General features: G+C 44.2%; 1 protein-coding gene across 2 annotated transcripts in view; it reads right to left on the reverse strand.

Annotated features, from left to right (window-relative positions):
* Nucleotides 1-7,835: 7,835 nt before the first annotated feature.
* SARC_08360 overlaps nucleotides 7,836-13,469 on the reverse strand; it is a 6,536-nt gene continuing 902 nt past the window's right edge. Inside the window, exons 2-8 of one of the 2 annotated variants that reach the window (XM_014297663.1) lie at nucleotides 13,162-13,360; nucleotides 12,924-12,993; nucleotides 11,661-11,753; nucleotides 10,620-10,736; nucleotides 9,905-10,096; nucleotides 8,713-8,814; nucleotides 7,836-8,169 (exon numbers count right to left, since the gene is read on the reverse strand). In XM_014297663.1, the coding sequence (XP_014153138.1) occupies nucleotides 8,095-8,169; nucleotides 8,713-8,814; nucleotides 9,905-10,096; nucleotides 10,620-10,736; nucleotides 11,661-11,753; nucleotides 12,924-12,993; nucleotides 13,162-13,360 (848 nt within the window). In that variant the 3' untranslated portion in view covers nucleotides 7,836-8,094. Of the gene's footprint in view, nucleotides 8,170-8,712; nucleotides 8,815-9,904; nucleotides 10,097-10,619; nucleotides 10,737-11,660; nucleotides 11,754-12,923; nucleotides 12,994-13,161; nucleotides 13,383-13,469 lie in introns of those variants that run through there. The other variant, XM_014297662.1, reaches the window with a different exon arrangement.

The raw sequence follows: 13,469 nt of genomic DNA on the forward strand, positions 1-13,469 counted from the left end.
CAATTGATAAGCCCATTTCTACAATCAAGCGTAGCCTACAAAACATCTCCGAACTCTACAACGTTCCGATACCCCACCATTGAAGTAATCGTTCGTGAATCCGATGCTTGGCTGGTACCTCATGCGGCTGTCTAAACCCTCCGTTGGCAGCGAAACAATAACGCTCACTCTAAAGGTCTCACACTGATCCGTAGCAAACAGCTAGCCTTCGATTGACTTACCCCCCACCTCCCCCCCCCCCCCCCCCTCCCCAATGGGATTAACCCTGGCCCACAAGAGTCCTCCAAAGTAGAAATAGAGACAGAGCCAACCACTCCAAGCCCCACAGAGTCGACCCCGCACACTACAACCAGTGCTCAAAAATCTACAACCGCCGAAAGTATCACGTAAGCACTAAAGAGCAATCCTTATCACTCTACAATACAACAGACTCGCAAGGAAAGTTTACAAAACCCTAAGCCCAGACCCCCGGTAAACGATCACACTCCAATTACCTCACCATGATTAATGATAATCAAGGTTTACACATAAGTACGTTTGTATAACCGATCTCAACGTTGAAGCCGTCGTCTCACTCGCAATGAAGTCACTCCAACTTTATTTTGATCAAACATTGATTGCAAACATCATTGGACAAACTCCACCGCTGGTAATACACCCGAATAGTGGTGGTGTTATGATCCTCTCCCGCCACCCCCGTTCCAACTTCTCCGAGGTTCAACTTCATTACCACTTCCTTATGATAGTCAAACTATTCCATATCACCATAGTGGGAGTATATCTCCCACCCCGATCCCCCACACATGAAGTCATGAACACCCTAATCATGATAAATAACTCGCAAGCTAACATTATTGTGAACATTACCATCCCCACACACTGCACGGCTTCAACTCCCAATCCCCGGTCACGAGCCTAGAACGTCAGACACTGATTGAGAACCATGCACCTCTTCCATGCCAACTGTGCTAATAGGTCTCTTAATACTGAAGACCATTTTTTTTACCGACTGTCGACAAGTCGATGTAAATTATAACACCATGCCCTCCACCATCTTGTCCGATCACCGACACTTCATCTCACTGAGGTACCCCCTTAGTCCCCCCCTTCTCCGTGTGCTCCGAGACCACACCCAGGCCCCCCTCACGCGAAACAAAGACGGTACTCCTTCACAGGGATTCAATAAATCCAGAATAGATTACAAATTCTGGGAATCAGAATCCAACAGGAAACATGTCTTACAACTGGTCCGCCAACAAGCTAAGGTTTGGCCCTCTCTGCTCGCTGCCAATAACCCATCCGTAACCTTCCACAAAATAGTGGACAGACTGTGCCGCCTGCAAGCAGGAATTCTGCATTCCTACGCTCCAACAGCCTCACCTGTCTCAACACTGCCATCCCTCTCACCGCACCGTGCCACAGCCGGAAAACCCCTATCCGCCTACATATAGCCGTTTCAAGAAGTCCTCTTCCCACCCTAATACTTTAACCCGGGGCCCAACTGGTGCTGCACTTCCAGATCTAAATACAACGCTCTCAATTTCCTATCATCTTCAGAATCTATTTGCTCCCTCGGTAGCTGCAACAGACGACAACCCCTCAACAACCCCTACGGTTGACAACACATCAATCCAGGACGTTTAGTCCACGTCATTACCAACTACCCAGCTCGAAAGGGTGCAGGCCCCGATAGCATTTATATGGACTTCCTTAAAGCATGCCTAGAGACCCACCCATTGGATCACAAATATTACAGCCTTCGCGGAAAACTGAACCCCGACCCGCCCTTTGTCCAAATGCTCTGTATCTTATTCAAACAAATAGTTCATACTGGAGAATACCCCAACACGTGGAAATGTCTCCTAACAGTCCCGATTCCGAAAGTGAAGAAGCCAAAGTCACCAGCAGAATTTCGTCCCATCTCGCTAACACGGGGTTTCCGCCGAGTTCTTGAACTCTGTATCCTCCCCACCTTCCATAGCCACCCCTGCTTTCGCTTTAATCGATCCCGGACAGGCTACAGACCTGAATTCTCAGCAATTGGGTACACTCTCACCCTCCATGAGCGTATAGCCCGCCGCAGTCGGAATCAAGGTACTCGACGTCGTAGCCACCATATCCCACTCACTATGCATCCACCCCACCCTCCTCCGCCTCGCCAGTCTTTTTATCCCCTCCAACAACTTACTTACAAATTTAGTACTAGACAATTGCTGGTTGTCACAATACTATATACCAACTCCATTCCATTCTATTCCACTCACCACCACTCTAAAGCTTAACATTACGTCTACCCTCTTTATTCTACCTATTATCACACACCTACACATCACAAAAGTGCTCGCCCCACACCCCAATACTCACCCATCCCTCACGCCATTCTCTATACCCAAAGTACCATCATTCCTGACCATATCTCAGCAGAGCTGGCCATGCAGCCCGTTCTCCCTTTGGAGCCATTGGTTTTCATACTAGGGCTCCCCCTAGAAATATCTCCAATGCTCTCTTTCTGGCTATCATCACATCTCGTGCGCTTCCCATTCTACATCTCGGTAGACCTTCGCTGTCCGCCAATGGTTTCATATTTCTAATAGGTCTAATAGCTCCCAAGCTCCGCTCCTGCTTTCGTACACCCGACCATGTAGCCCTCCGCCAACGCTGCGACGACATCAGGAAGAACTCAACAAAACGATGGTCCAACAAGGAGATCGCGGCAATGGCCCGGCGCCAATACTACTACCAACTGGTTATGGGTAAACCGCCAACCTCAAACCGAGACAAAGCCAGACACGACAGCTTCAACCTCTACCTCGAGCCTACACCAATCCGGCTCTGTGCTATGATTGTAACGAATACGTACATGATCACGTTGCTCGACTACCGCACCAACGGTTGTCTCTGCCCTGTCTGCCCCAGTAGCCACAAGTTCACCACCAGCCACTTTGCCTGCATCTAACAACTGATTCGACGCATCCTGGTAGGCCCGAAACTGCCGCCCATTGGCCCTGACCTCCACCAGCAATTACAGGAGTACCACGACTTCCACGACTTCCACGGTATGTGGACCCTCCACGAACACCTTGGATCTTTTCTCCAGCATGCAGAAGAACCACCGTACCCTCACCCGTCTCTGACACATCAACAGATGTTCCCCATACCCCGGCTAATCACGCTGTTGAAGTACTACTTCCAAATTTTGGTTCAAATCAAATCATCGCGCGTGTTGGTCCCGCCTATGATACTTCCGATCCAGGCCAACCAGCACATACCGAATGCATCCGTGGTCTAGTGCGGCATTGGTTCACCCCCATCCTCGCTCCTCGACCGAATTATGACGGAAAACCTGGTCCTACTCGGTATTTCGTACTCTGCACTAACCCATTCCACGGCACTACATGGCGCAGACCCGATCCGTACCCCAGAGGTGGGTACGCTACTTAGTAGGTCAGCAAGCGAATACACGGCACATTCGATGGTACCAGTGTTTTGTCAGCACCGGCCCGAATTGACCCAGCGCATATCCTCCATATTCGGCTCACTTGGCCCAAGCTTCAAACGGGAATTTACTGACCACTTCTTCCCATCGATTTTGCCCGAACCTCTACAACGGCTATGAGAGCCATACCATATGTTCATACATTGTAACATACAGACTTTGTAACTTATCTTTTTTGAAGAAAAAAATATTATCCCTAACCAAATGGCTTGCTGTAGCCCCAATTCTAGATGAGATCATAAACGAAATTGATCCAATTTCCCGATAAGGGTAACTATTAGACCGGCCATTTGGTATGCTCTTCGCAGCCTTTAACGCTTTGTATGAAATTCGTATTCTCCCACAGAACAATACAGCTTTATAATATATCCAATATGTGACTATGGATCGTAAATTCGACCTCAGATTATGACACACCCTCTAAATAAATGTTGACAAAAAAAACAAACAAAAAAACGTGTAAAACATTCTGTAATATTTTGCGTTCAGCGCCGTATGATCCTAAAACGTTTGATGGACAATGTTGATTAGATCGTAAGGAGGTTGTTCCTCCGCGCCACAGTTGCGCAGCACCGAGATCAGCTTCCAAAAACACGAAGCTATTGCATATATGCATTTGCCTCATAGGATACAGTGTTTAAAGCGGAATTTTATATCAAATCTACAGCAACGCATCTTGGATACATACGAGAACAATTTTTTTATCAATCTTTTCTGATTTAACTATTTTACAAAGGATAGTATGACGAATCTTTAGACTACATTATCATTCTCGTTCTATTTGGCTCTGTAGGCCACGTAGAGTTTAGTGGGATGTCGTATATGATTTCGCTCTTTCATACACAATATATTTTATCTATTTAACGATTTTGTGACGATCGATAAATGTGGCATAAGCATAATTGAAGTTAAAACATCACATGCGGGGGAAAGGGGAAAGTATTCGATAAACGGCGCATATTACGTACGAATCAAAAATTCGTAATGGCTGTCATATCAAATTGCTGTGAATCGTCGTCTCACCAAAGTTTCGTAATTAGGATTTTATTCACACTTTCATACACGATAGAAGTAAATATTGCCAATTCCGCATCCAATACAGCACGACATGACGATCGATATATCAGCCATAAGCAGAATTGAAGTCAATGCCATATGTCGGAGAAAGGTAAAAAAATGTATCCGATAAACAACGCATATCACGTGCATCACAAATATTACAGAAAAGAATCAAATTCACATTGAAAAATACTTTGTGTCATAATTGCTGTAAAATCGTCCTGTCACCAAAATTTCGTAATTAGGATAAAAATGTATTACGGAAAGGTGGCACAGATTTGATGTGGGGTGCAGAACTGACAATTTAACAATCTTCAAAGTCTTAGAAGGCGCAGCGCGAAGAAAAGTTTTTTTCTTATCCCTACATGCCCATTTAGCAAAATAAGTAACACAAAGTTAGTGTAATTCTTGTATTACATTAGTAATCGTATATTGCATAGTACTCTACCCGAGGGGTTTCTTTCTGGCCCTGTTCGTTTCCAGGAAGGAACTACCGGCCTTGCTGAACGGGGCCTGAGTTTATCATACACCGTGTCCTACCTTTTCAATAAACGTAAATACTGGGTTTCTCCTTTGATAGGTTCTTACACGCTGCATCCTTTTTGCTTGATGACGTAATAGGTGCCATTAGTTCTTGGTAGGCAGAGTTTAGCAGTAAGGTCAGTCAAGATGCACTGAAGATGCGCTGAAGTTCCGTCCCGGAGTTTTGTATGGGGATCCAGCGGTTTGTATATCATTCGCGCGATGAGAGCTTGGAAAAAGTCAGGGTCCAAATAGGTAAGGATGTATAATTTTCATGTCATTTTCAATAGTTTGAGGGGGACGTTGTCGGTTTCCACCTTGGTTATTAGTGGTCGAGCCGAGAGATGCATGTAGTTGACTATAGCGCCACTGTCGATTAGAAAAGATTCATTATTGTGGGGGTTGGCGGACGTACTATAGGCAGCTGGTATAAGTATTTGAGCAATAAAAAGGGTAGAAAGCAAGTAATCAAAGTTTTTTTATCCGCTCTTTTACTGCATACATTGTCTACATGTTCATTGCGATTTTATCCAGAGGACTTGAAATAGTCTGGCCTCATTTGCCACAAGCCTTAGGTACGCCGGGCAACCGGACGATCTCGTGCATGGTGGGTTGAACTGCTGGTGTGCTGCTGCTGTTGTAGTGTACTTTTCGTTTTCTATCGGATTCGAAGAGACCATCAATGATGACACTCTGCGCTACGCTCGGAGAGAACGTGATACCCTGGACCTTTTCGCTGAGAAGTATGTCCTCAATGCGATGTGACCAAGGCCAAGAGCGATTGATCCTGTTTACGAGACATTAGGTGGAGAGAAGCAGTGTCGATGATGTCGTAGATGTTGCAAGATTGGTACTTGAAGAAGTAATTCAGAAGCTGGAGCAGTGTCCACGAACGAGACTGCTTGATGGCAAGGTCCAGCTTGAGGCAGAGAGCGATATGGTGGCAATAATTACGTTCTAAACAGCGTGGTATTTATCAGGGTCCTTGAAATTGAGGTGTTAGATCAAAATCAATATAGACTTTGATATTTCAAATGCAACTAAAGTTCGGTACCAAAAATAGTACGTCACTCAGAACTGTCCCTTGTCAAAAGTGTCCTCCATAGTTCATTAGCATAGCTTAGCCATGTGTAGGCACATGGTAAGCATTGTACATATAAACCCTCAGAAGAGGTGTGAATAAATTATGCTATACATGGTTCTATATGCACTATCAGATTATGGGTCTCGGTACTAACATGAGAACGTAGTCGCTTTCGGCGATGGTGGCCTTTCGGGCAGAAGTTCAATCTGAACTGGTTGTTCTATGACGTCTAAATATGACTCATTTAGGTCCGTAGCGAGGGCGTCGGGTTCAGCGTGACAGAGGGTCGTAGTAAGATCCATAATAGAGATAGATGTGGCTGCCATGTCCCAGATAACCAGTGATCAATGTTGGCGCCAACGACGATCTTGGGAGGCTTAGAAGGCGAGTTTGAGCTAGGAAGCATTATTCAGTAATGGTTGATAGTAGGTTTCTATATTGGTTGCCCATAATCTATAGGGAGTCATCAAGGGGCATTCTCAGCGACTCGTGTTCGAACTCAGGCTCGGTTCAACAAGATCGGTAGTTCCTTCCAGCGAACGAACAGGGCTGAAAAGAAATCTTGGGGAATCGTTCTCTACGAACAGGAGAAACCAGAGTTATCCTGAAACAACGTGAAGGAAAAGTTATCCCCTATCTCTTTTCATATCCATTCTAAAATAATTAGGACAAAATTAGTAAAATAATAATATAAAGTTTCAAAGTTCCATTTGGAACCGCATATATATACTCTAGAATGCAATAAACAAGATGTTATCGAAAACTGCAAAAAAAAAAGGAGAAAACAACTTTGCGAAAGCTCGGTGGTGCGCATATGAGGCATACTTCCCAAATCATCAAGTTGAGACCAAAATAGGTGACTGATTACAGATCCATTCAAAACGCGTTTGTATCACATATAAATATTCTTTGGCGAACATCTTATCACGGGCACCAATATGCCACAGCGGGAGTGCGCTGTGCAGTAGTAATATAAAGCATTTGTACTAATTTAACTTCACCTGTGTAGATTCCCTCATAGTGGGACACCGCGCTACTATTAGGGTTACAATATGTACTACTCAACTATCGGACAGGTGGTGTGGTCTGGGTTAAATAAAACCGCATTAGATAATTTCTACGGTCTCCGATTGGCCGGGGTGGGGCAGGGTCAAGTGATCCAGAGAGCTACCTTCAGATATATCTCTACTGATATAGTAAACTTTGCGTTCCTTTGAAGGGGTAGGGATAAGGATATGCACTACGAAGTGTACTACACAGCAAGTCCATCGATTCCACAGCATTATGGCGATATCCGATGTCCTTTTCTGCAAGGGCAGTGTACTGAGGAGAATACCAAACAGGGTCTTACAAAAAACCTACACATTTAGTTATTTAGGTGTGGGTCCGCGTTTTCGCCAGCCATCTCATTATAGAGCAACGTGTCTCAACTTTGGTGCCCTCCAATTAAGACTTCTCGCGAATATAGGCTGCGGTTGCCGACTTCATATTGAGCAGAAACTAAAAGTGACTGATCTGTTTTCTAATGACAGATATGAATATCCTCTGAAATCGTGCCTCGTAATTGGTGTGCCAGCGGCAAGCATGGTTTGAGATTAGGGATGTCAAGTATATGGTACACTAAGGTTGGTTGCTGTTATTAATGAGGTTCGAGCCTGCAGGTATGAGAAAAGGGTTAAAATAATCTACGAAGTAGTCTTTTATGCAGCTCAGAGCACTATCATCGACTGAGTAGTTCCTACGGTCAGGTCAAGAGACGGCATGAGCAGCCACTTGTGCAAGATTCAGTTCGGTATATTATTGAGCGCACCCCTACTGCGTGCCTCAGACGACCGAAACATTGCAGCAAACGGATTTAGACCCAAGCATGCACTTCTATTGTCTAATCACTAGCGTCTTAGCAGTTTATTCTCGATTCGCTTCTTGCATTTAATTAGGCGCAAAGGGTCGCGTCGATTTGCCTTAAGGATGGCACAGTTAGCATCAACTTCCGCCTGTAATTGACATCCTGATTTGATATCGATTGAATACAGGTTAGTGTGGTATGTACGCAACGGAGGCGGAGGGAAGGTGTTTCCAGATCCTAAAAAAGACGCTGATTTTTTTTTGCTGAATTTTGGTCATGAATTGAGCCAATTCCACGTGTAGCTTGATACATTGACGCATGGTTTTCAAAATGAACAAAAATAACGAGGAATTGCTAAAGCCATGCACAAGTGTGTATCAGAGGCACCTACGTTGTCCTTTGTCATGTCAGATCCCGACAATAAATTGACTATTTAGTATCGGTCGGATACGATATCGTATATTTTGGCCTCAATTTTCAGTAATACTTCAAACAGAACCACCAACACCTGAATTGAAAATGGGTGTTATATATATATACAGGCATGCACTAGTTTCCGCATCACACTGCATAACATAGTTGCTCCACTAGAGTCAAGTATACCTGAAAATGTATGAACGTGCAAGTACTCGTGCATGTTTACGACCGTGTAAGTATCTATGAATAATGGTACGTATGCATAAATGTGGTTTTACAGGTACATACCTTTGAAATAGGGTTGCCCTCCATGTATACCGTTTGAAGCGTTTTGGACTCATAAGGCAACAGCTCGACGTCCTTCCATTCCTCCAGTTGATTACCATTAAACTGTATTTAAACAACATGTAAGAATTTGATGAATTCTCGGTCATTAAAAAAGAAAAAAGGACTACTTTTCTAGCCAACTTCGGGGTGTCTCCACCATCGGTCCTACAGTGTCTCTACTTTGCTGAGTTGAAACACAATATGGACATGTGTGTAGTGCAGTTCCGGATTGAGCTCGCCTGCAATTCCACCGCGGTTGCGTCACCAGAGAAAAAATGTCATCCCTCAGTCGACACGCAACAGTGGGTGGTACATCGCACTATGTACACTCATGTCTCGGCTTACCACTGCACACCACCCCAAGTTAAAACTTTCCTTAGGACAGTCTGCTTCTTAAGTACTAGACCACTGAACATATACAAGTGCGACTAAATTGCCACATACTCAAATATGTATATGAGTAAAGTACATTTAGAAATATAAATAGGCGCATCAAACCAGAAGCTATCGAGAGAAGCCTTCACGATGACAATGTTTCTCGTAGGTGACCTTACACGGGCACTCGATAGCTACACACGCACATCACACAACCCGCAATATACACAGCCTTACACAAGCACACAAAGGGTGACTACGCAAACACACACGACATCTGAGCATCCACAATACCCATGCACGCACACAGAAGTACACTGAAAAGGCATGCCAGAAATGCTGGAGTACGGTACCGATGAACACGTACACGACCCCGTAAACTTCAGACCCAGCGCACATATCAGTGTCGACAAATGTGAGCATTCGGATGCGCTTGGGGGCGCAAGTAAGTGGCACATGTGCACAATGAAGTTCTTCGCATGAGCTTTAGGCCCAAGCAAGGGTGCACGGTGGTCATGTTCGATTGACTGCGGTTGTATATTTGTTTAGCAAAACGCCGCTACCAAAAAAGAGGCACGAGTATGCTTGAGCGTGCCCTTTTTCAGAGAAGTTCAGAAGAGTCGCTACATGCACTGATACTCGTGGAAGCACACACTGACACTCTGACCCACAGACGCATAACACACTAACAAATAGGGGTAGGGGGTGCTCACACGCACATATACAGGTCTACCCGGAAGCACACACCGTCGTAGGCACAGGTCGAATGATCACTTACCCAGAACTCCTCCAGCTTTGTGAGGTGTTTTATATTGCTTAGCCGTGCGATTCTATTCGCCGCCACATCCAGTGTAGTGAGGTTGGTCAGGGAATCTAGGCCCTTGAGTTCGTAGAGCCCGTTGTGACTCATGTATAACTCCTCCAGATCAACATTGTCTTCTAACCCTTCCAGATCTACAATCCTATTGCTCTGCACGGTTTTCAAGACAAACCAGTCAACGAATGCACAACTAAGTATGCACTTATGGATCTCTGTGTCCAAGGCTTGATAGGAAGATATACATACCTCTGAATGAGATCCCCATCCACTGAGCAATATCTCAGCTGTCAGGGGGTCAGGCAAAAAGTTGTATATGCCTCGATCGAGAGTGACGGATCATGTGCGTATACGTTTAACGACTATATATTGAGGACACCCCCACACCGAATCTCTTTATGTATGTGCGCACCGTACAGCCACAAAATAGAATTGCAGCTGACGCAGAACTGTTTGATTTCTTACGAGCACATACACACAACCTGATGGACAGGGATGGGTAACCGCCTGCGACTACAAGCCCATATAAAAATGCATGCTGGTTATATAGGCAGCCAAGCACTCTCGCCTGAAGTGCACACACAACCCTCAAGCTTGGAAATACGTGCACCGGATGTATATAAACGTACACATATGCTACACACACTCATGCACATGCGGGCGCGATTGGAGTTACCTGTATGCTTAGTACTCTCAGTTTAGGCAGACAACTGATTCCCTCAATGTGTGTGATTTTGTTCCGGCCCACGAACAGCTGCTCCAGGTTTTGTAAGCTATCCAAATTCTCGATTTTCTAGTACGTCGGGAAAGTGAGTGTGGGGATTAATTTTCTATTCCTCCGAATAATTCATTGGTGAAGTGTATACTTTCAGTACAAATTCGATATATATAAAATTTCCAGTCGTGATGAGCAGAATTTTATAATTACAACCTGAGAGAGAACAGTGCAACTCAAGGCAGTTTGTTCTTTAGGGTTTAGGCTAAACCATAAACCCTAATTGCACGGCCACCGTTAGGTGCAAGGCGGTTAACTAACGCGACAAGTGGCGGAGACACTTCAGTGAGCCACCTACCGCTGAAGTCGAAGGCGCGTGTTGGGAATAGTCGCGAGAAGAGTATTGGAGAAACTTCAGGAAATTTCAGAGAGCGAGATGTGTGTGGAGGTAAGAGAAAACACGACTCTTTCACAATAAATAGATAGAACTGACGAGCGTCAGAGTTTCAGTTGATGCGTATAACGGCTTAGGTTCTATACCACAATTGAGTCATGATGACAAGGGCCATATCACATCAGATATACACAGAAAGCAGACAGGCACGTCGAAAACATTCATGTTGGTAAACGTATTTACGTACGCCATGATCCTGTACAACTCAGCGCTTGTTCAATATGTATGCAACATAGGCCGATACGTCTATTCGAAGGATCGATATCTTGTAATAGAGCAGCTCCAATAGTACAGAGAATGCAACTATGCATTGCGAGTATACAACGCCAATGATAACACCCACAACTCAGCACTAGGTCTGTAGTGGGCACGTGCTGCGCGCAGACTGAACAGTCGCCACGTGTAGCCATCGATTTAAACTTACCTACCAAACCATAACACCTAGCATTGAAACTCGCAAAAGTGCGTTCCTTGACTCTCCGAGAACGTACACCTATACGAATATCAGTATTTGTTATACCAGACACCAGAACGCCGGCTATACTCACCCTAATACGGTTGGAGCCCAACTCGAGATACTTCAGTTTGGTGAGTGTCGACAAGTTCTCAATGGTAGTGATTTTATTGCTTATAAGGAAGAGCTGGGGAAATGGGGTATACGGGGAAAGAGGAAGATGCATTAAAGAAGCAATGTGATGGCACTTGACGGAGACAGACCACTTTTAAATGTGATGCCCTATCCACTTTTTAACCTATATAAGCTATATATACGTTTCAACGAGAAGTAGGTACTCAGTACTACGCAACAGGAAGCAAAGATGAGCTTAATCAACACAAGAGACGTATGGAAAGTTGTAGAGGTATCGAATTGACACAAAACACTATATGGTAGGATATGGGAGTATACTACAACGAAACACTATATAGTAGGATATAAGAGTATACTAAAATAAGACACTCTATAATAGGATATAATAAAACACTATATGGTAGGATATGGGAGTATACTACAACAAAACACTATATAGTAGGATATTAAAATAAGACACTATATAATAGGATATAATAAAACACTATATAGTAGGATGTAATAAAACACTTTGAAGTAGGATATAAGAGTATACTAAAATAAAACACTATATAGTAGGATACAATAAATCACTATGTAGTAGGATATAATAAATCATTATATAGTAGGATATAATAAATCATTATATATTAGGATATAATAAAACACTATATAGTAGGATATGGGGGTATACTGAGATGAAACACTATACAGTAGAGTATAGGAGTATACTAAAATAAAACACTATATAGTAGGGTACAGGAATGTACTAAAACAACCGAGAGGCGAAGAAAAAGTGAGAACTTTGAGAGAGCATCAAGAACGCTGTAGAGACAGTTAGTGAACAGTAGGAAGCTTCATGAACGGGGGGGGGGGTGGTGACTATAAAAGGAATACAAACATCAACGCCCAAGGAGGTACGTAGTGGCCCTACAATTCTATTAGAGTGGTGCTTCAAAGTTGCCTGGTCCTTCAATTCACAACACCAGTACACTCACCCACTACAGGTTCGCTAGATTAGCAAAAATGGGCACAGCACAACGAACCGCGTTGGACTCGCTGATATGAGACTAATAGACACCTCTCTATCTAAGGCATAGGGTAGACGTATTGGAAAAGAGGCCAGAGATAACATACCTCCGGATGAGGAAATGGACCACAATACTAGACTGGCCTCTAAAACCCTAAACCACAAACTCTAAAGATTGAACCTCGGAACCATTCTATATTTAGGCAAACATACCTTTTCCAGATTGACCAGGCTCTCCAAGTTTTCGATTTTGCGGATGCCATTGAAGGACAAATCCAGCACACTGCACATCATCAAAGGGTGGAGAAGAAGAAAAACAGAGCGTTAGGGAGATACCAGAAACAGTGCCGTGAGTACGAAATTGTGCTAAAAATAGACACAGACCCAAACCTATATATGGAAGCCCACACACACAGGCGCCGTGAGTTGTACAGGGCGCTCCGGCACATACGTTAACTTGGTCATAGCAGCCAGACCCTCCATCTTGGTAAGGCGATTATCGTACAGGTCCAAGTCAGTCACTTCCCCACAGTCTTCGAATCCCTCAATACGTTGGATGTAGTTCTGACGGAGGCACAAGGCTTCTACTTTGGTCATGCCTTGGAACATGTCGCCGATTTCAACCAGCCTGGCATGCGATGCCATGACCTCTGTGTATAAATGAAGGTACAGGTGAATACTTGCTAGGGTATGTATAGAATGTAGCTTAAACGCAAGGTTCCATTGGTGGATTTGGTTATGGAATATATATATACGTAT

This window comes from Sphaeroforma arctica (assembly GCF_001186125.1).
Source record: "Sphaeroforma arctica JP610 unplaced genomic scaffold supercont1.746, whole genome shotgun sequence".
Classification (NCBI taxonomy): domain Eukaryota; class Ichthyosporea; order Ichthyophonida; genus Sphaeroforma; species Sphaeroforma arctica.